The sequence below is a fragment of the Myotis myotis genome, unplaced genomic scaffold (genome assembly GCF_014108235.1).
Source record: "Myotis myotis isolate mMyoMyo1 unplaced genomic scaffold, mMyoMyo1.p scaffold_m19_p_5, whole genome shotgun sequence".
Lineage (NCBI taxonomy): Eukaryota > Metazoa > Chordata > Mammalia > Chiroptera > Vespertilionidae > Myotis > Myotis myotis.
The window spans coordinates 40007730-40030985 of NW_023416357.1; the positions used below are offsets into that span (position 1 = coordinate 40007730).

Sequence of the window (23256 nt, forward strand, 5' to 3'; positions counted from 1 at the left end):
ATATTAGTTGCATTGCATATGTGGGAAGATTAGATTTTTCTACTTTTCCTGGTTTCATGATATCTGACCACAACTAAATGAATCTGAGTATGACTGAGGAATTTGGACTGCAATATAGTAGAAATGGGGTTTGTTTAATCTTGGGAAATAAACAAGGCAGATGTTACTGTCTTGTATTTTATAGGTAAGAAAATGAGGAAGAGAGGTACTATAGCTCTCTCTGTTCACACAGCAAAATCAGTGGAAATGGTGGCATTAGATGCAGAAGTAGACTTTAGAGCTGGGTCAGTCTTCACTTGCTCTAAGGAACACACACACACACACACCTAATTCCAAGTGTCTCAAACACTTTCTAATAGATCGGCTGGATTTCTTACCTTCAGAAGTGCTTGCAAAGGCATCTTTTAGAGAATCAATCTAAAATAGAGATACAGATTAAAACCAAATGTTGTAGAGTATTTTTTCTCCCTGTGGATCTACTTTATTCAGTGTCAAAGAAAATCTTTAAAACATTTTCAAATAGCACTTTTTGTACTCACTATTCAATTAAACTTACGTAAGAAATAAAAAGGCTATGTTACAGCCCAGTTTATTATGAGCCTAAGAACTTATCAAGCCATCTCATGTCTTAGTGGTAAGCACTGGAGTTTCCAGTATTGTCTTCAGCTACCTTCTCTTTTCAATCCATGCTTTCCCTTTGTCATTTTATCTACTACCTTCACTTCAATATCTATACAAGTTAATTCCCCCAACTTCCAAAGCTCTATTTCTAAGAAGATATCTCCCCAGTGGATGTTCCATCTAATTTCACATCCAACCTGTCTCAAACTGAACAATATCATTTTAATCATCTTTTCCCAATAGTATTCCCTATCTTGGTTAAGTGACAGTAATAATTCAGTCTAACCAGAATGGCTGTGAGACAGTAATGACTTCTTCCTATCCCTCATTCAATCAACCACAAAGCCTGTCAATTCTGACTTTAAGAATCTCTCAAAACTGCCCCCTCCTTTGTATTTCCAATGCTTTAGTTCAGGCCTTTTACATCTTCACCATGAACTGTTCTAATAGCCTCCTTGCTGGCATCCCTCACTCGAGCCACACGCCCGTAATCCTCTCCACCCTGATGACAGTGGTGCTTCCCATCTGTAAATTGTGCTACTCCTTTGCATTACAAAAAATAAAATGTAATAGTTTATCGCTTCCTGAAATACAAACTCCCAACTTTTCCAATACCAAATGCTCTTCCATTCCAAACATGCCATTTTCTTTCACGCCTCTGTGTTTTCATCCATGCCATCCCTTGGAATGCCCTAGCAACGTTTGGCACAGAACTCCCACACACTTCTTAAAGGTCATCTCAACTCAGTTACTACTTCACCAATTCCAGTCCCTGCATAGAGTTAGTCATACATTCTCTTTTATGTACCTGCAATCACTTGCTGTATGTATGCTCTATTAAGGCCATTATTATCCTATAGTGTAATTGTTCACCTATCTGTTCTAATAATGGACCATCTGCTTTACCCAGGCTTAACAGACCCATAATTTATATGCCTAGCACGTGCCAAGGTACCCACTTTACTATATAAACTGCTATCCAGTCACACAGTTATCAAAACTCTACAATATTATAGGCACCTACACTTCAAGGTGTGTTTATAGGACACACACAAAGGAACAATTGTGATGGATAAGATAAAGATCCTGTGTTCGAGAAGCCTATAGTTCAACTAGACAAGGTTAAGACATAAAGATAAATAAATAAAAGGTACAAAAAGTGAAGTACATGTAATGTTTTCTGTCCAAAAATAGGAAAAAGCAAATAGAAATACCATCATCTAAAGAATAAATCATGTAGTGATAATCATTTCACAATGTATATGTATATCAAAACAAAGTTAGACACCCTATGCCGAAACCGGTTTGGCTCAGTGGATAGAGCGTCGGCCTGCGGACTGAAATGTCCTGGGTTCAATTCCAGTCAAGGGCATGTACCTGGGTTGCGGGCACATCCCCAGTAGGAGATGTGCAGGAGGCAGCTGATCGATGTTTCTCTCTCATTGATGTTTCTAACTCTCTATCTCTCCCCCTTCCTCTCTGTAAAAAATCAACAAAATATATTAAAAAAACAACAAAGTTGGACACCCTAAAGATATACAATTATTTGTCAATACCACCTCAATAAAGCTAAAAAATACATCATGTAGTAAAAATAAACAAATAAAACTACTTCCCCGTGTGGTTACTGATAAAAAGAGAGATGTAATAAGTAGCTTAATATGAGAAATATTTTCCTTGAATTATTAAACCAGTACTATAAAGAATATGAAGTTCTAAAATAAAAAAATCTAATTCATGCTGCCAACCTTGACCTAGTGTAATTTTAATATATTCTCACTAAATGACACATTTAAAATTGTTTAATATTAAAATAAATAATTAATATCACTGCATATATGGGAATATTAGATTTTTCTACTTACCTGGTTTCATGATATCTGACCAAAACTAAGTGAATCTGAGTATAACTGAGGAATTTAGACTGCAATATAATAGAATTGGGGCATATTCTAAAGTTTGAAGTTCCAAATGTAGAAAAAAATTTAAAAACTCTAATTCTTTATATATAGTTATTATTCATATTATCCTTAAAAACACTTTGAAATTCTTCACTTATGCTAATTAAAACAGGAAATAAGAGGAACAAATAATTCCCCTAAGCATGTGTCTCTGAAATGCACCTGACTTTACATAGGCAAACTCAACACTCACAAAAGATATATCAGATAGTGTGTACAAAACAAATATAGCTGTAATAAGCGCCACCACAAAAAACACTACATAAAAACAGACTTCTAGAATCCCATCGATAGACCCATATCTTAACTAATATCAAGGAAATTCTAGGAAAGTAGAAAGCCACAGTAATGGGAATTGCCCTTCTAATTTCAGGTTACCTAGTATTTGCAAAGTGCATTTCATTCTACAAAGGCCTAGCATACACTTATTGAAACTTAGCCTCACAGTTCCCACATAACTTCATAACCTTTGGCCTACTACTTATTCCACTTCTACAAACCTATCTGTGCAAGGAAATAATAACATATGCACAATGATGCATGTACAAATGTGTACATACTATATAATAAAACCCTAATATGTAAATCAACCAAACAGCCTAACAACCAGTTACTATGATGCACACTGGCCACCAGGGGGCAGATGCTCAACACAGGAACTGCCCCCTGTTGGTCAGTGCACTCCCACAGGGGGAGCGCTGCTCAACCATAAGCCAGGGTCATGGCTGGAGAACGCAGCAGCAGTGGCGGGAACCTCTCCTGCCTCCATGGCAGCACTAAGGACCCGTAGGGTGATGTCTGACTGCCCCTAAGCTGGCAGGCGGACATCTCCTGAGGGGTCCCGGACTGCGAAGAGGGCACAGGCCAGGCTGAGGGACCTCCCCCTGGCAGTGTGTGAATGTCATGCACCAGGCCTCTAGTGCCGGGAGCTGGTCCATGCTTGCTGTTTCAAGGGACCTGGCATATATGGCATACTGTTCTTAATATGTTTGCTCACCTTCTTGGCACTATGTGTTTTAACCAAGGTCTCTGAGAAAGGTTGTTTCCCCAGGTAGGGATTTTCCCCTGAAGTTAGGGAGGGAATAAAACCTCTTAACTAAGTGCCAGGAGGGTAATTAATCACTTTAACTACGAACAATCATGCTTAAGCTACATAATCTTTACTCCCTGGAATGGAGATAAGAAACGCCCTAACCTTTGTAATAGAGATTGATAGGATTGAATCAACTGGTATAAATACAGATGTAACAAGACAGCAAGACACAGAACTTAGAACACAGAACTTAGAAGACAGAACTTAGAAGACAGAACCTAGAGACAGAAGAACTTCGCTGGAGAGAACATGACAAAAGATCCTGGACAGAAACTGGCTACAGAACTTGGTTGGAGAACCTAGCCAGAACCTGGCTGAGGAACCTGGCTACGGAATCTGGTGACCGAACCTGGCTGGGGAACCTGGGGAACCTTGCTGGAGAACCTAGCAAGAGAACATGGACACAGAACCTGGCTGGAGATCCTAACCAGAACTTCACTGGAGATCCTGACCAGAACTTGGCTAGAGAACCTCGCTATGATGATCATCTGAACGCCCTCTCCGTGTCATTCCTTCTTCGCTGACTCCGTCCACACCTTTGGGGACCCCTGGACCTGCTGGGGTGGAACCCCAGCACTCTAGTTACATTATAAATGTAAAACTTAGTATGTAAGGAAATAAATGATGGCATCTATAATAATAAAAGCATAATATGCTAATTAGACCAGACAGCCAAACGACCTTCCAGACAAAACCAGGGCTGCGAGGGCCGAGGCAAGCTGCCTTGGCTGTGAGGGCTGAGCCCCTTGCACAAGTTTCGTGCATCTGGCCTTTAGTTTACATATAATAGGCTAGTGTGCTGCTGTTTAACAATCATATTTAAAAACAGTAGAAAAATAGTAATGCCATGAAAAATGCTTAACATGCTATGTTATGCACCCTTGCAGCCTCCAAAAAAATGTTGTGAGAAAAGCAGTTAGAATTAGCATAAAAGAAAACAAACATAAAATGTATGCAGATACATGTATATTATATGCAAGATATTAACATTTGCTATCTCTGGAGAAGTGGGATTACAGATTTTCATTCTCTTCTATATTATTTTATGTGAATTCCAAATTATTTTTCAAAGAAAATTAAGTCCTTAGTAACCAATTAAAAGATGCCAGAAAACATATACAGTAGAAATTACATGTCTGTTGAATGAACAATAACATTTAAAAATTTAAATATTCACTGAATCTATTTTAAAGAAACAAAAATTATTTCCTACAATAAATATACAGTGTACCTACAGTTAGCTGCATCTCACTAGACTGACTATCTTCAGTTCCTGCTTCATATTCTGGAACAGATGCAAGACCATATCCTCCAGACGTAGTTCTTTTAGCTTCATTTGGAGGAATTGCTGTGTGTAGAAGAATTTTACAAATTGTAACCCAATCAGTATTCGGTTTTAATAACATTGTTCTGACTTTCACAAAAACCCTCAGAGCAGCATGAATAGAAGGCTGTTGAAAATCTAGGTGTAGGATATCCCCTTCACCCCTACCTATCCTATCTAATAAAAGAGAAACATGGTAATTAGCCGTACCTCCGCTACCCTTCCCATTGGCTAATCAGGGCGGTATGCAAATTAACTGCCAGCCAAGATGGCGGCCGGCAGCCAGGCAGCTTGAAACTAACATGAGGCTTACTTGCTTCAGTGAAGGAGGACTCCAATGTTCCCCGCCTGCCGCTGCGGGCCTCTGAGCTTGCAGTGTGAAACATTGTTACAAATATAGAAGCTAAACAAAACCCCAGAAACCTGCTTTCAGCCAGCTGGGAATCTCAGAGCTAGAGTTGAAACAGTGTTTCAATTATAGAACCCAAACAAACCAGATACCTGCTTTCAGCAGCCGAGGACTAAGACCTGGAGCCAAGCCTCAGAGCTAAAGCTGGCCCAGAATAAAAAAAAAAAAAAAGAAAAAAAGGAGCGGTCGGGAGCTTCAGTCACCCGCCAGCCTGAAAACAGCCCTCAGCCCCTCACCCAGACTGGCCAGGCACCCCAGTGGGGACCCCCACCCTGATCCAGGACACCCTTCAGGGCAAACCAGCCGGCCCCCACCCATGCACCAGGCCTTTATCCTATATAGTAAAAGGGTAATATGCCTCCAAGCACCGGGATCAGCAGAGCCAAGAGGCCTCCCGGCACCGGGATCAGCGTGACAGGGGGCAGCGCCCAAACCCCCTGATCGCCCTGCGGCTCTGTGTGTGACAGGGGGCGGGGCCACAACCTCCCTATCCACCCTGCTCTGTTTGTGACAGGGGAAGGCGCCCCAACCCCCTGATCGGCCCTGCTCTGTGTGTGACAGGCGAAGGCGCCCCAACCCCCCTCCACGGGCCCTGCTCTGTGTGTGACGGGGTAGAGCCATAACCTCCCAATCGGACCTGCCCTGAGTGTGACACTGGCAGCACCCCAACCCCCTGATTGGCCCTGCTCTGTGGGTGATAGGGGGTGGCGCCCCAATCCCCCCCCCCCACGGGCCCTGCTCTGTGTTTGACGGGGTAGAGCCATAACCTTCCCATCGGCCCTGCCCTGAATGTGACAGGGTGTGGCGCCCCAACCCCCTGATCCGCCCTGCTCTGTTCGTGACAGGGGAAGGCACCCCAACCCCCTGATCAGCCCTGCTCTGTGCCTGATAGGGGGAGCTCCTCAACCCCCTGATGGGCCCTGCTCTGTGCGTGACAGGGGGGAACTCCCCAACCCCCTGATGGACCCTGCTCTGTGCGTGACAGGGTAAGGAGCCCCAACCACCCTGATGGGCCCTGTTCTGTGCGTGACAGGGGGTGGCGCCGCAACCTCCCCATTGACCCTGCCTTGAATATGACAGGGGGCAGTGCCCCAACCCCCCAATCGGCCCTACCCTGAGCGTGACTGAGGGTGGCATTGCAACCTCCCAATCTGCCCTGCTCTGTGAATGACAGGGGGCGGCGACCCAACTCCCCAATCGGCCCTGCTCTGAGCCCGACCAGGGGCTGCACCTAGGGATTGGGCCTGCCCTCTGCCACCCGGGAGCAGGCCTAAGGCAGCAGGGCGTTATCTCCCGAGGGGTCCCAGACTGCGAGAGGGCACAGGCCGGGCTGAGGGGCCCTCCTCCCCCCGAGTGCACACATTTTTGTGCACCGGGCCTCTAGTATATATATAAAAGCCCAGCAACTAAACAGTAGAACGACCAGAATGACTGGTCAACCAGTCGCTATGGTGCTCACTGACCACCAGAGGGCAGACACTCAATGCAGGAGCTGCCCCTTGGTGGTCAATGCACTCCCACAGTGGGAGTGCCGCTTGGCTGACCGGAATGAGTGGCGCTCCCACAGCGGGCTGATCCCTGCAGGCCGCACCACTCATCAGTGCACAAATCTGTGCACCAGACCTCTAGTCTTATAATAAAACCTTTCAATTATAAAGAGTCTTAAATAATCATCTGTATTTTGTGACTTTGAGGAGAGATACATGAGACTGTGGACTATCTTTGATCTCCTGATGCCTATTCTATACTGTTTCAGTATCTCTGTTTATTTCGTACACAGCAATTATTACATTCTGCTGGGCTATTCTTAGTGACTCAAATGTTAATATTAATACATAACAAAATATCATACTTTAGGAAAGAGGGTCTGTTACTAGAGAGATCACATCACAGCACACCACTGCTCTGGAGTATAAGGCACCATTACCATCAGGCACTGCTATTTTTAAGTGGGACATGTGTTCAAACTAAAACATTCTTACCTGTAATTTTAAGTGTTTCTCTCTGTAATGCTCTGGTGACAGGTATTCTCTGGTACCAATGCCCAACACCTTCAACTTCCCAAAGGAGTTCATGGTCTCCTGGATACTTTTCAAAGTACTGCTTGCAAGCTGAAAAACATATTTAGAATTTTCTAGAAATCCAAAATATCAATTATTTTAGAAAACAGAAAGATAGAAAGCTGCCAACTCACTTAATGGGCTAGCATAACTTTTTGATACCAAAACACCAAAGCAACTCAAGAAAATTATACAGTCATCTCATTTACATAAAAATTCTAAATGAAATTCCATATTAAAGTTTTAATGTGATCAAGCAATAAAAATCCAAATAAAAGATGTGTTTAACCTTTAAAAAGAAAATTATTAAATTTTATTGAGGGACATAAAAGAAGAACTAAATAAAAGGATTGTTAGATTCAATAGTGTAAAAACACCAATTCTCTCCAAATTATTTTGTAAACTTGATGCAATCCTAAACAAAATCCCAACAGTTTCTTTTGAATGGAACTTTACAAAACTTGGTCCTAAATTCAAAATGAAAGAACAAAGAGTGAAGTACTGAGGAGTTCTTCCTATAGTGGATGAATTTCCATTCCTCCCCAAAGTTAGTAAAGCAGTAATCTATGTTCAAATTATCAAAGGGGATACAAGGATTCATTCCATTCACATGTATGGGTCTAGAGAAAAACTGTAATTCAAAATGGGGATGCAACATTTGGTTCTTGTTTTCTAGATTTTTAATATTAAAAAGAGAGAGGAAACCTAGAAAATATATTTTTAGTGAAAATAAACATCTGATGGTAAATTATATTTTATTGAAGTTTTCAAATAAATTACTTTCCAGGATTAAATCTTACTACATGAAGAAAAAACAGTTGTTTGGCCTTTATACAAATGCAAATATAAATTTATAAAGATAAATATGAATAGTTTTTAAAATATCACCACATAGTATAGCCATACAATGGAATACTAAACAGCACTGAAAATGATAGAGCTATGTAAATCCACATTAATGAATCTAATAAACATAAAGATGAGTAAAGAAAGCAAACTAAAGAAGAATTCATACAGTACCTTTCATTTATATAAAGTTTTAAAATATTAAAAATAATATGACATATTATTGGAGGATGTACATATATATCTTAAAAGTCTAAGAAATGCATGAGGAAAAATGCCAAACTGAGGACAATGCTTATTTCAGGGAAGGGAGTAAGCTAATTAGGTAGGAGTGCAACTGTGTTGGCAAAGGATCCATTTCTCATAGATGGTACATGCTAGTGGTACATAAGTATTTACCTTTTTATACTTTCATATATGTCTGAGGTTTCTTTCTTTCTTTTTTAATTTAAAAGCTACCACAGACAAATAACCCCCCCCAAAAGTGGTCAAATAATATAAATAGACATTTCTCCAAAGAAGATATACAAATGGTCAATAAGCACATGAAAAAATGTTCAACATCAAATGCAATCCAAAACTATTGGCGGCCACTTCGCACCCACTCAGATAACTCTTACAAAAAAGGCAGATAAGCCCTAGCAGCTAGTGTTTTAGTGTTTACTAGGTAATGGAGAAATGGGGGAATGGACAGTGCCTGGGTCTGTTTACTGGTCAAGGGCACATGCCTGGGCTGGAGGTTCAATCCTCAGCCCCCATCAGGGCGCATGCAGGAAGCAACCAATCTATGTGTCTCTCTCTCATCAATGTTTCTCCTATCTCTCTCTCTCTTTCTCTCTTCCCCCTTCCCACCCTCCCTTCCACTCTCTCTAAAAATCAATGGAAAAAATATCCTTGGGTGAGGATTAACATTTTAAAAAGGTGAATTTTATGGTATATAAGTTAAAGCTCTACCTGACCAGTGTGGCTTAGTGGTTGAGTCTTGACCTATGAACCAGGAAGTCATGGTTCCATTCCCAGTGAGGGCACATGCCCGGGTTGTGGGCTGGATCCCCAGTGGGGGGTGTGCAGGAGGCAGCTGATCAATGATTCTCTCTCATCATTGATGTTTCTCTCTCTTCCCCTCTCCCTTCCTCTCAGAAATCAATAAAAAAAATATTTAAAAAACAAAACAGTTTAAAAAAAATTAAAGTTCATATCTTTTAAAAAGCTACCATACCCCCCAATATATATATAATATATATAAAAATTATATATATAATATATTTATTATATATATATAAAAATTATATATATAATATATAGTGAGATAAGGACACATTTGCAAAATTAAGCCATAGGGCAGTGATGGCGAACCTATGACACGCGTGTCAGAGTGACACGCAAACTCATTTTTTTGGTTGATTTTTCTTTGTTAAATGGCATTTAAATATATAAAATAAATATCAAAAATATAAATCTTTGTTTTACTATGGTTGCAAATATCAAAAAATTTCTATATGTGACACGGCACCAGAATTAAGTTAGGGTTTTTCAAAATGCTAACACGCCGAGCTCAAAAGGTTCGCCATCACTGGCCTAGGGTATCAAATAATCAAAATTTATTTAATATTGTTATATGCACATTTACAATATTCTACAGAAACTAGTCAGAGACAAGTTTAACATTTTTCACTTATTCCATTTACCTGTGTACATTATAGAGGACAGTGGATACCGCAAGCCAAGTGCATCTTCTGTAAAGGAATCAACGAAGTCCTCCAGCATATGAAGCCCAAAATCTTTGCCTCGATAGCTCTTTCTTATAAACATTGTATCAAGAACTGGCAGTTGGTAGCTTTGGGTAAGAAATGAGGCACATATGCTTCCTGCAATCATAAGAACAGAAAGCCAACAATTTTTCACACTGAAAGACCTATATATATATATACTTTTAGAAAACATGAGTTAACAGTCTTTCTAAAAATGGTTTTTCAGTGGATATAAATGGAGTGCTATCCCAAAAAGTTCCCTCCATCCCTTTTACGGCCAATCCATCCCTCCCGGGTCTCTGATTTCTGCCAGTACAAATTTGCTTTTACTTTTCTAGAATAACATAAATGGAATCATACAGTATGTTTTCTTCGTGTCTGGTTTCTTTCTCCCAACACAATGATTTTGAAATCGAGTACATGCTATGTCTATCAGTACTTAATAGTATGCATGATATGGGTTAACTGAAATCCATTTATTTACTATATTTAAAATTTATTTTTGTTGTTGAGGTTATTACAGATGCCCCCCATTTCCTCTCCCTTTGCCCACCTTGGCCTGGCTCCTGCCATTTGAGTTGTTTACAATTTGGGGGGCTATAAATAAAGCTGTTTCAATAATCTCTTTTTAAACACTTTTAAAGGGGGTGCTATAATAACACTAACAAAAAGTAACCTCACAGGGTGATCTGATCAAAAATTCCAAACTGGGCAGGTCATGGTGGGTAGTCACACCCCAGGCATATAACTTCTCTAGTGAGAGGTCTATCTTTGCCTTAAGCAAGCTCTGTCCATCGTTTTTTGCGCATCTATATTAACATACCTTTGAAATGCTCATTTTCAGAGCCCTTAGAAGCCTCGCTACCCTCAAAAGAACACATAGTCTTAACTAGCCTATAGCTCAATCCCCAACTTGTTTTTCATGTAATCTTCCTTACATTCCCTCCTTAATCCAAATGCATGAAAGAAGCTGCAAACTATCATACTGGGAAGCATTATTTTTTGTTGAGATCTTGCTTCCCAGCACTGTCATCAGTTTGGAAAATAATGCAATAATTAGTAAATTATAATACAAGAATAAACTGTTTCATGTACTCACAACTGTAAGCCTACTTTGGCTCCACCTGTACATATTCATTTCAACAAACCATGCTGATTCTCTTCCTTGCCTACACCTTAAATAGTTATACTTTGTATATGGGTTATACAAAGGCAATCAAATAAAGGGAAGAAAAACTTCACGTTACCAGAGATCGTCAGACACGTCAATAGCTGTAGACAATAGCACAATTACCTAGTACAGCAAAACCACAACTGCTACCTTAGGTGAAGTCTTCATTACATTAAATTTATTGCACATGGTAATTAAATATTTATATTCCTCTAAGTTTCCTCTTTGACTACCTTCTCTTTCTATATGCTCTCTCTGGATAATTTCACCTACTCCCAGGGCTTCTACCATTTATCCAAATACTGATGTCCACTAACCTTTAATTTCTGTAATTCCTGAGATTTACTCCAAAGGAAGACCTCATGTAAACGTACCAGTAAATAGTACAAAAACCACATGATCATTTCAATAAGTGGAGAAAAAGTATTTGATAAAATCCAATGCCTTTCATGATAAAAATACTCAACATCCTCAACCTGATAAAGCGATTTATGAAAAACCCACAGCTAACAACACACCTAATGGTGAAAAACTGGATGTTTCCCCTATAAGATTAGGAACAAGGCAAAAATGTTCACTCTCACCGCTTCTATTCAACATTGTACTAGAGGTTGGGTAATAAGTCAAGAAAATAAAATAGAAGGCACCAGGTTGAAAAGAAAAAAGTGAAATTATTTTTGCAGATGCCACAACCTTATATATAGAAAACCTTAAGGAATCCACTAAAAATTCATTAAAACCGACATGTAAGTTTAGTAAAGTTGCAGGATCAACATACAAAAATCAACTGTATTTCTATATACCAACAATGAACATTCTGAAAATGAAATTAAGATAACAGTTCCTGCCCACTGGTGTAGCTTAGTAGTTGAGTATTCACCCATGACCAGGAAGTAACGGTTATTCCAGGTCAGGGCACATGCCATGGTTTAGGGCTTGATCTCCAGTGGGGAGCATGCAGGAGGCAGCCGATCAATGATTCGCTCTCATCATTGATGTTTCTATCCCTCTCTCCCCTCTCTCTGACATCAATAAAAACATACTTAAAAAAAAAAGATAATTCCATTTACAATAGCATCAACAATAAAATTCTTACGAGTAAATTTAACAAAAGAAGTGCAAAACTTGTAAACTTAGAAGTATAGACATTGTTAAAAGAAATTAATGAGCACCTAAATAAATGGCAAAAACATCTCATGTTCATGAATCAGAATATATAACACTGTTAAGATGTCAATACTCCCCAAATTGATGTATAGACTCAAAATCCCAGCTGGATTTTTTTCCTGAAACTGAGAAGGTGATCCTAAAGTTGATATGGAAATGCAAAGTACCACCACAGGAACTCAGGTTCCTTCTATCTGTGGCTTCCCCACCCCCTAGGTCCTCGAATCCTTTACATTCAGCAGACAAATTATGAAGAGGAACGCATCTTAACCACTTTGACCTGATGTCATAAATATCATTTCCTTAATTACTTTGGGGAGAACTAATCACACAGCCCCACCCAACTGTGCAAGTGACTAGAAAATATCATCTCTAACTGGGCAGCTGCTGACCAATGACTAGAATACAGAAGAGGAAGCACAACTATTTGGTTAGCCAGCAGCCTCCGCTAACTTTCCTCTTCTTTTTATCTCCCAACAGACTAGCACTTCCTTTTGAACGTAGTGTATGTGCTGCAGAAGTGAACACACCTCCTTTTTAACTTTTAGGAGACCAATGATCACATCTGAGCAGGTAGCTGGCAGACTCCCTCCACAGTTATGTTTGTTTGGTTACCTCAGGCTGACTTCAGTAACTTACGTACATCCCCATGCCAATATTCACAAACACATATACTCACTTGATACGGTTTTGACAGATCTCATCCTTACTTTAAAAATGTGTTGACTTCTGTGGCCCACATAAACATCCACACCTCCCCCCATGTGACCCGACCTACATTTCTAACTGTGTACTATCCCTACTTATGTGTTCCACAGGCACAATGAAGTTCACATGTCAAACTGAACTCAAGTATTACCAAGTCCACTCTTCGGTATTCCCAATCTTAGTTCACAGTTTCCCACCTAAGCATCCAAGCCAAAACCCTCAAGTTTCATCACTGGTTACTCTTCTATCCCTTCCCACACAGGCAATGGAGTCACCACACAAAAAGCTCCCTCAAATCAGTTTCCTTCTCTATCACTACTGCCACTTCCCTACTAGAAGTACTTCTTTCAGCTGGAGTACTAAGCAGCTCTTTTAATTGACTTCAGAATACAATACACATATGCCAAAGATCACACAACAAACTAGTGTATAAAACTATTTTTTAATAATCTGACATCTACCTAATCCAAAAAATAAATAAGTCCCTCATAGCAATCTCTTACTTCAAGCAAAAAAGAATTTATATAGTTTCTTAAATTTCACTGTACTGTAATAAGATTTAACCTCATAAACAAAGCCTCCTTTTTTATTCCAAGACTATTTTTATATCCCAACTATTATCCCCATATACTGATTTGCTATTTAATTAAAATATCGTAAGTAATAGCATAAGGCTTTCACTCAACTAGACCTGTATTTAATAAAGATTTTATCACTTTGCTGGTACACTTCTTTTTCCTGATATGTAAAAAATATTTCTATCACAAAGTGTTTTAGTATATGTTATGGGATGTTTTTCCAAAATATTTTATGTTTGGGTTTTCTTTGTAGGAAAAAAAAAAAATAGTTGCCCTAACCGATTTGGCTCAGTGGATAGAGCGTTGGCCTGCGGATTGAAGGGTGCCAGGTTCGATTCCGGTCAAGGGCATGTGCCTTGGTTGCGGGCACATCCCCAGTGGGGGGTGTGCAGGAGGCAGCTGACTGATGTTTCTCTCTCATCGATGTTTCTAACTCTCTGTCCTTCTCCCTTCCTCTCTGTAAAGAGCCAATAAAATATATATTTTTTTAAAAATAGTTCCAGACTAAATTAACTGGTTACTGATTCAAAGGCAAGTATAGTATAAGCACAACTAATTCCATTATTATGGAATTAGCATAAAGCAAGAAAGAACAAAAATTAATAGTCAGGGTGGAAGGCAATCAGCAGAGAAGCACCAGAGGATCATGGGTTCAATTCCCAGTCAAGGGCATGTACCTGGGTTGCAGGTTCTACCTCCTCGGTCTCTCTCTCTCTGTCTCCCCCCTCCCTTCCACTCCCTCTAAAATTCAATGGCGCTCGGCCGGAGTGACTCAGTAGTTGAGCGTCACTCTATGAACCAAGAGGTCCGGTTGGATTTCCAGTCAGGGCACATATCCGGGTTGTGGGCTTGATCCCCACAGTGGGGCGTGCAGGAAGCAGCTCATCAATGGTTCTCTCTCATCACTGATGTTTCTATCTCTCTCTCTCCTTTTCCCTTCCTCTCTGAAATCAATAAAAAATAAAATTAAAGCCAATGGAAAAATAATCTTTGGATGAGGAATAACCAAAAGAAAAAAAACCCCAAAAACTTAACTAGCAGAACAAGCAAAAATAAAGGCCAGGTCTCAGAGGAGAGGAGGAACCCGAGATGCACATAAAATGAAGAGGAACACACTCCTGGAGTCAAATACTGACCAGAAACACTAAAAGGGGAATGCTACGCCCGTTAACTGTGTGTCTTTCATCTAAAGCAAACTGTAAACAAAAAAAGCATAAAGTAATATGTGATCAAAATATCTATGAGCTCATTTCAGACAGGAAAAAACCCTGGAGCCAGTGTGAAAAGGAAAAAGCCTCCAATTCCCACAGGAATGATCTCACATAAAATAAAGCATAACGAAATGAAAGCACACCTCAGCCATTTTAAAACATTTTAAAAACAACATGATGCCTTTTATGCAATGCAGCAGTAAGCTTCCATTTAACAGACATTATTATTCTGCCCCTATATAATGACATCTTTCTGGAGTTAAATGAATCACTGATTCTATTTCAAATTTATACAAGAATAAAATAGAATATTAAAGGAGAACCACAGTATTTACTAAATAACAAAACCGTTTTAAACTCTAGATCATAATATTTTATTCTTGAGAAAAAGTGACCTTCCTTTTATTGATGGTATGCATAATCTCATGATAAATATGTATTAACTATGTGATTAAGATAATGGTCATAACTGTTCTTCAAATCAGCAGTGAATTTCATATGATCGTTACACTGGATCTGACCAGATGAGCTAAGTCTGGAAGGGTTGAAATGCAAAAATGACAGAAAAATAATACGAGCGTTCTCAGTGAAAGGTCTTTTGGTTAAAGTACAGAACAAGACCAACTTTGTTATTTGGTTATTTATTTACATGGAGTAAGCAGGTTAGATCTTTCTGGCTCCAGTACAACTAGAGAGCAAATGAACAGGAAAACAGGTAAAACAAGATGAAGCTGCTCTAGTCACTTAGGAGGAGGGTATATTTGGGTCTTAGGATCAGAAATCCAAACTTTAGAAGATTTCACAATCTCAAAGCTGTTTGGATTCTCTAAATACTATATACTGAAGTACTTTGTTTTTCATGGTAATTAACAAAGCTGCCTTTAATATGTCAGGCTAAATCAGCAGCACTGAGCAAAAAGGGCTATGCATTTGGTCCACAGGTAAAGAAGAATTAAATATTCCCCCCAAAATACTAAGTAAAATCACCTCAATTTGCACTCGAGATTCATTTAAAAGGATTGTTGATACAGTTGGGGTTTGAAAAGGAGGTTTCCATTATAAACAGTTTAAATAACTTTTAAAGACTCACCTGTAGGCTTAACTGAATAAAACCCAATGGCCTCTCCTTTCTTCCACAGAATCTTAGCATAATCAGTACTGCTATGACACAGGAATGGGATCTCATTTCTCTCCATTTCCTGTTTTCTATAAATAATTCGATTCAGAACATACAGAACCACTCTCTCCCCAAGAGTTCTCACCTACAAAGAGAGTCAAACACCAGGCACAACAGTTATAATATGCATCAACTGAGAGATGCTGTTTACCTTGCTCCCTGCTTCGTACCAGCATTCGAAGCACTTTGAATATGTTCAAAATGATCTGTAAAACATTTTATTATCACAAAGGCAAGGCTAATCATTCATACCAATAACAATCCATTTCTACACACATATTATGCATGAATACTGCCTCTCAACAGAATTCTAAAACTGGCAAAATGAGTTTCCAGTGCACCAATCCCCAGCATCTCCTAGTTAGCAGTGTTTTCTTTCTGCTTCCAGCTGCCCATACCAGGGCTCTCAACCTCCCTAATTGCTGCCTCCACCGCTTCTACTGCTTCAACCCTTTTCACCCCTTTTCAGCTTCCACATTAAAAATAATAATGGGGGGTGGGGGGAAGAAGGCTTCATGTTATCCCCTGAAGATTTTAAGACCAATTACCTCATTTGATGAGCAAAGACATAATAATGCTCCTGGGAAAGGAATTTGTCTCACCCTTTCCAGGTAAAATGTTCATTTAACAGTTGTGTTTTTGTTGTCTAACTATAAGGAATACCCGCCTGCCCCTTCGGCCACACACACATATACAGACCAGATGAGGGATGATGATAGTGGCACCAGGGAAGTCTAGTGAAAACATACTTGGGGTAACCACAGAATGGAAACTGAGCCTCACTTCTTATAGGCAGGGCTACATGGTCACCAGGACCCCCCTTACCAACTTTCTGGCATCAAACAGTGGGGTTTTCCCAACAGACACCTTTCACTGCTAAAAACAAGAATTATATCCATAAAGACTCCTTAAAGAAAACAAGAGTACCTTTTAATTAAGTGGAGAGAGAAAACATTAACATACACTCTACTCTCAAAAACATCTCTAGTGGGAGATCTCCAATACCAAACACATGACATGACAAAGCTTGTTAGCTTGCAAAGTAGGGAACCTTTTTTCGGCCACAGGCCATTTGATATTTGTAACATCATTCGAGGGCCATACAAAATTATCAACTTAAAAATCAGCCTGCTATATTTGGTCAAACATTTAATTAACTCACTCCCAATGCCTTGGCAGGGCCAGACCCTATGATTTCACAGGCCTTTAAGGCAATCTTTTACTAGCTTGAACAGCTCTGATCAGCATAAAATTCTTCCTTAGACTGAGCTAAAATTTATTTCCCAAAGGTATTCTGGAGCCACACAGCCTACAAATATCTGAAGACAACCGTAAGATTCCCCTACATTCCATACCAACTCTAAACAATTGAAGGAAAAGACGAATGCAACTTTGGGTGCTTTTGCCATTCCTGTCCTCCTCCTTGAAATTGCTCCAGTCACCTGATACCTGTCTTCATGATGGGCATGCAGATACTACAGATATAAACATTAAAGATATTGCTAGGACAGTGGGGCTTTTCTGCATAAACTTAAGGTTTTTAAATTAGCTTTCTTGCCTACCTTCATTTGCTTCTAATTAACACCCACTCTTTTTCCTATGTGCTGCTGTTTCAGTTTGGGCCTCATGGTATACATGGTGCAGTTAATTTTTTGAACCTATGGGTACTACTCTACATTTATCCCTATTTATTTTCATCATGTTAGATCTTCCCCTTTTTTCTTAATTCTGCCTTTCACAGATTGGTTCTCCCATTCAGCACTGTGGCATGCTGAATGGACATGCATGCCATCTATGTCTTCCTCTAAGTATTTTTATGAAACTCAGTGATTAGGACAGAAAAAAAACAAAACCAAGTTTTGCGGTATGCTGCTGAGAACCTCCCAAAATGACCCTATTGATAAGCAAGTTTCCTTCCTGGTCAGTGTCTTCTAGAGACAGAGAACCTAAGCAACCTCACACAGAGAAGAACTAGCTTTATCTCTACCTAACAAGAAATCAGAAGCTGAAGTCGATATGGGTAGTCACTACAGTTCAACTAACCCATAAGCATTCAATCTTCCTCACCCAATTCTCACATACCTTTAGCACAATGAAACTCTAAGGGTTTAATAAAACCTGGTTACAATAAAATGGAGAAGAGCTCAATAACTTCAAAAACTATCACTGTTTATAGGAAACATAACTGTGAAGTGGCCTCAGAAAAAAACTTTTAAAATTACAAGATCGTATTACCTGCTTAAGCCCCTCTCTAGAAGGGACAGATGTTTTTACAATATCATCAACAGCCCACCACTGATCAGCCAGGTAAAGTGCCACAGCTAAAATAGAATAAATGATTAACATTTAAGTTTTAAGTCTTACAGTGTATAACATTACTATTTGGTAAGGTTATTATATAGATACCCTTAGGTATACCCATACTTTTATAATACAATATGGCCCCATTTACACTATTTTTATTTCACTCATTAAACATTTAATAGTAAGCAATTAAGAATTATATTTTCCTAAATTTAAGTTTGAAACACGTTTTCTTTCTTTTTTTCAATTCCTTCATGTAACTACCTTTTAATAAATTTCTAATTGTTTGGAGAAAAACTCCTCAATTTTAAAGATTAAGCAAAAAAGAGACCTGTGAGTGAGTCCTCGGGTGAAAAAAGAGCAAGAATTTTCTGGGTCTGATCTCCACCATAAAGAGGTACAAAGCCTACATTTGACAGGCTAATAGGAATCTGAAATGACAATTGATTAAACATTAGTGAAGAGTCTGTGAAGAAAATATCGCACAAAAACACCATGATTCTACCAAAATATTAACTCTTTCTACGTTAATGTTAACTATATACCTTCATTTCACATACAATAGTTCTAGTCTCAAAAAAAAAAAGTAGCCCTAGCTCAGTGATGGCGAACCTGTAACACGCGGGTCAGAGGTGACATGCGAACTCATTTTTTTGGCTGATTTTTTTTTGGTTAAATGGCATTTAAATATATAAAATAAATATCAAAAATGTAAGTCTTTGTTTTACTATGGTTGCAAATATCAAAAAATTTCTATATGTGACACGGCACCAGAATTAAGTTAGGGTTTTTCAAAATGCTAACACGCCGAGCTCAAAAGGTTCGCCATCACTGGCCTAGCTGGTTTGGCTCAGTGGATAGAGCATCAGCCTACGGACTGAAGGATCCCGGGTTCGAACCCAGTCAAGGGCACATGACTAGGTTACAGGCTCGATCCCCAGTAGGGGGCAAGCAGGAGGCAGCCAATCAATGATTTTCTCTCATTGATGTTTCTATCTCTCTCTCCTTCTCCCTTCCTCCCTAAAACAATAAAAATATATTAAAAAAAAGAAAAAAGAAAATCAGAATTCCCTTTTGTGAGAAGTTTATTATGTTGGGGGGGGCAGGAAATGAAAGTTTATTTCAATAAATATTACTGTGTTCTAGCCAAAAATCTAAATAAAAACAAAAGAAAGATATGGTCCATAAAGTCACTAAAAGACAACTATAGTTTACATCTGTTATTTAGACTATTGGAGGGGATGGGATTCTATTTTCTAGTAAAAGACACCAGATAGGTAATTTTTTTAGAGAGACATACAATACTTTAAATTTTTTCTGCCTTCATTAATCCAATGCTAATTCCTCATTTATAGAAAATATTACAATTCAGAGAATTATAAAATATTGGTACTACAGGAGACTTAAAGAATCCTTTAAATCAACATAATTTTCCAGAAGAAAAATCTGAGGCCTAGATGTTAGAGAATTTGCCTACCATCAAGTTCACAGTGGAATTCTAACAACATACACAGCTTGCCAATTTGAAAGTTTTATTTTAATATTTTAGAAAAGGGGAGGTTTGTGACACAAAAATGTATAATTTACTGGTTTGCTGATATTTTTATTTTAAAAAATTCTTATATCACAAACTATAAATCTAAAGAAAATTTGAGTTAGCTCAAATTTGGAAACCAGTCTTAGAAAAACTGATAAACTACTTAATTTTAAAGGCACAACACAAATATTAAACAACAACCTGTAGAGTTTCTTTTTAAAACCTGATCATGTTACTATACTAACCAATCATTATTTATGCATTTTACTGATGTCTTCTCATACAAATTTTAAAAATTTACTTAACACTTTAAAATGACAAAAAATAAAAGGATATTAATTCCATGTATGAACTCAACTGAAAAGACTCATAAGAAGCACCGCAGAACACCTTACCGTTACATTGAGAAGAGGAAAACACTCAGGATTTTCAGGGTCTCCACACCTTAGGTCTGACATATAATCTTCAGCAGAATTTTCCAGTTCCTCATGACTGCAATTATCCAGCACATCCACAGGGAATGCCATCCTCTTTAACAAACAACACGGGACAGAAATGTTTCAGAATATGAAATGCTAGCTTCCTTTTCTCCTAGAAAAACTTTATATTGTAATGTTTTATTAGAAAGAGTTCTTCACTATACCATGTCAGACTACAACTTGGCCTGCTGATTTAACAATGTACATCAAAAGAAAACTTTTAAACATTATTCATCTGAATTAAAAATAAAATAGGAATTAATAGTAATTCTTTTTTTTTAATATTTTATTGACTTTTTACCGAGAAGAAGGGAGAGGGAATAGAGAGTTAGAAACATCGATGAGAGAGAAACATCGATCAGCTGTCCTGCACACCCCCTACCGGGGATGTGCCCGCAACCAAGATACATGCCCTTGACTGGAATCGAACCTGGGACCCTTCAGTCCGCAGGCTGATGCTCTATCCACTGAACCAAACCAGTTAGGGCAATAGTAATTCTTTAAATGATATAAATGTATTTATACAGGCATAGGATATACGTATTTGCATATACGTACACCCACATAAATATATTCTCATACACCTGCCAACATTATAAGTCACTATAAAAGGGAAAAAGGGAACTTTTTGGAATAGAAATGTTCTATAACTGCATCATAGTGATGGTTGCTCCACTATATAAATTTACTAAAAAAAATAAAAAATTAATCACTGAATTATACAATAGCAATGGGTAAATGTTGCAATATGTAAATTCTACCTCTCATACATAGAGCTATTTAAAAAAAAAAAAAGCCAGCACTTTAGTGAGGAAACACTAAACACTTTCCCACTAAAGTCAGGAAAAATGACTCCACACTGTATAACATTATATAGGTACTTGCCAATGCAATTAGCCTAGAGGCATAACAACTGGGTATGGGTGTATGTGGAAGGAACTATACCTCAATTTTCAAATAATATATTTAATTGAAAAACCCAAAAGAATCAATGGAAAAACTATTCCAAACAGTAAGAAAATATACTAAAACAGGATATAGATACACACAGAAATTAAGCCCTCATACATACAATAATAACTAGTGAAATCAGTAATGGAAAAAATGCAGTAAAAATAGGTAAAAGACCCCATTTACAGTGGATAGAGCATCAGCCTGGGGACCAAAGGGTCCAAGGTTCAATTCTGGTCAAGGGCATGTACCTCGTTTGCAGGCTCCTCCCTGGCCGGGCCCTGGTCAGGGCTCACACAGGAGGCAACCAATCTATGTGTTTCTCTCACATCAATGTTTCTTTGTCTTTCCCTCTCTCTTCCACTCTCTAAAAATCAATGGAAAAATGTCCTTGGGTGAGGATTAAAAAAAAAAGTAAGCTAAGCAGAAATATGCATCTTAATGAGATACAAAAAGAAAAATCAAACCCAAATCTAATGAAGCCATCAATCAAGTGAAATCACATCTTAAGTATAAAGCCAGTCAAATTTAGAATAACCCAGTTTCTTCAATACGTATACAGCATGGAGTTTAAAGAGTGGGAACTATTGTAAATTAAAAGACACTTAAGAGAAATACTAATCAGATGCATTGTAGAGAGGATTCTGATTTGTGTACTCTTGAAAATTTCCATGATAAAAAGTTAAATAAAAAATAAACATATGCTCTATATCAAAGTCTGAGCTACATAGGTCTTAAAGGAAATATAAAGTAAAATAAATTAACTTGTTATAAAAATTCCCTATTTCATATTTACCCAAAATAAAAACAGCAGAGCCCAACTGCTGTATTTGTCAATAATCTCTTCAATCTTTATTTAAAAAATAATGAAGGGAAAAGGCAGAAGAAAACTGAGAAAATAAAAATTACTTTTCTCTGAAGTAATTCTTCAGAGAAGCATTTTATCACATCAAATCTTTTTTATCACAACAAATATATTAGTAGGTAAAAAAGCTGAAAATCTAATGAAAATATGAGATAAACATGTAAAAGATAGGACATATAACAGCTACATATAATTAAAAATATATTAAAAAAAAATTTAATTTATTTTTTAAATCTTCAAACAAGGATATGTTTTTACTGATTAATTTTAGAGAGCGAGGAAAGGGAGGGGGGGAGAGAAACATCGATGTGTGAGACAAACATTGATCAGTTGCTTCCTGTACATGCCCCGACCAAGGATCGAATCCACAACTTTTTGGTATACAGGACAATGCTCCAAACAACTGAACTACCTGGCTAGGGTTAAATATATTTTTCTGAATTTTCAAGATATGATGATAATGAGAAACTTATTTTTTACCATAATCTGAAATCCTGGTCCTAAAGACTTTAAAACGTGGTGTATATGATTGGGAACCAAATTTTATACAAATATATATTTTAATCAAATTGATTTTTAAATTGTTTAAAATAAAAACCTGGAAATAGAACACACAAAAACAGCCCATCTATTAGTAAATATAAATGTCTAAATAAAAGGAGAAAGTAAGAAAAATTTGTGAAACATTTATAAAAGCAATACCACAGGATTTCCAGGCAACTTATAAAAAGAAAAAGAAAAAAACAGCAACTATGAATTTCAAGAGAGATCAACCAGGAGCTTATGTAAATCAGATGTTATAGTTAGAAAAGTATCAAAATGAAACAGCAGAGCTCTATTACGAAGCTTATTTGTTATTTTGGGCAAATTTTTATATCTCTATCAAAGTCAATATTCAAAAGCAAACTAAGGAAATAGAACATTACGTTCTAGTCAGATCCAACAATTCTAATGAAGATTAAAATTTTAGATGAAACCAAAAACAAATGGTCAACAGCAGATGAAAAAAGCATAATTAGGACACTAGTTAACTGTTTTCCTCT

At 38.0% G+C, this 23256-nt stretch overlaps 1 protein-coding gene across 2 annotated transcripts in view; it reads right to left on the minus strand.

Annotated features, from left to right (window-relative positions):
• Positions 1-23256, minus strand: part of FAM169A (family with sequence similarity 169 member A) — a 56185-nt gene that overhangs the window by 16979 nt on the left and 15950 nt on the right. The window contains exons 2-9 of one of the 2 annotated variants that reach the window (XM_036310924.1): positions 20314-20448; positions 18713-18812; positions 18313-18398; positions 15991-16162; positions 10003-10182; positions 7391-7519; positions 4911-5023; positions 378-417 (exon numbers count right to left, since the gene is read on the minus strand). In XM_036310924.1, coding sequence (XP_036166817.1) covers positions 378-417; positions 4911-5023; positions 7391-7519; positions 10003-10182; positions 15991-16162; positions 18313-18398; positions 18713-18812; positions 20314-20445 — 952 coding nt within the window. In that variant the 5' untranslated portion in view covers positions 20446-20448. Of the gene's footprint in view, positions 1-377; positions 418-4910; positions 5024-7390; positions 7520-10002; positions 10183-15990; positions 16163-18312; positions 18399-18712; positions 18813-20313; positions 20449-23256 lie in introns of those variants that run through there. The other variant, XM_036310925.1, reaches the window with a different exon arrangement.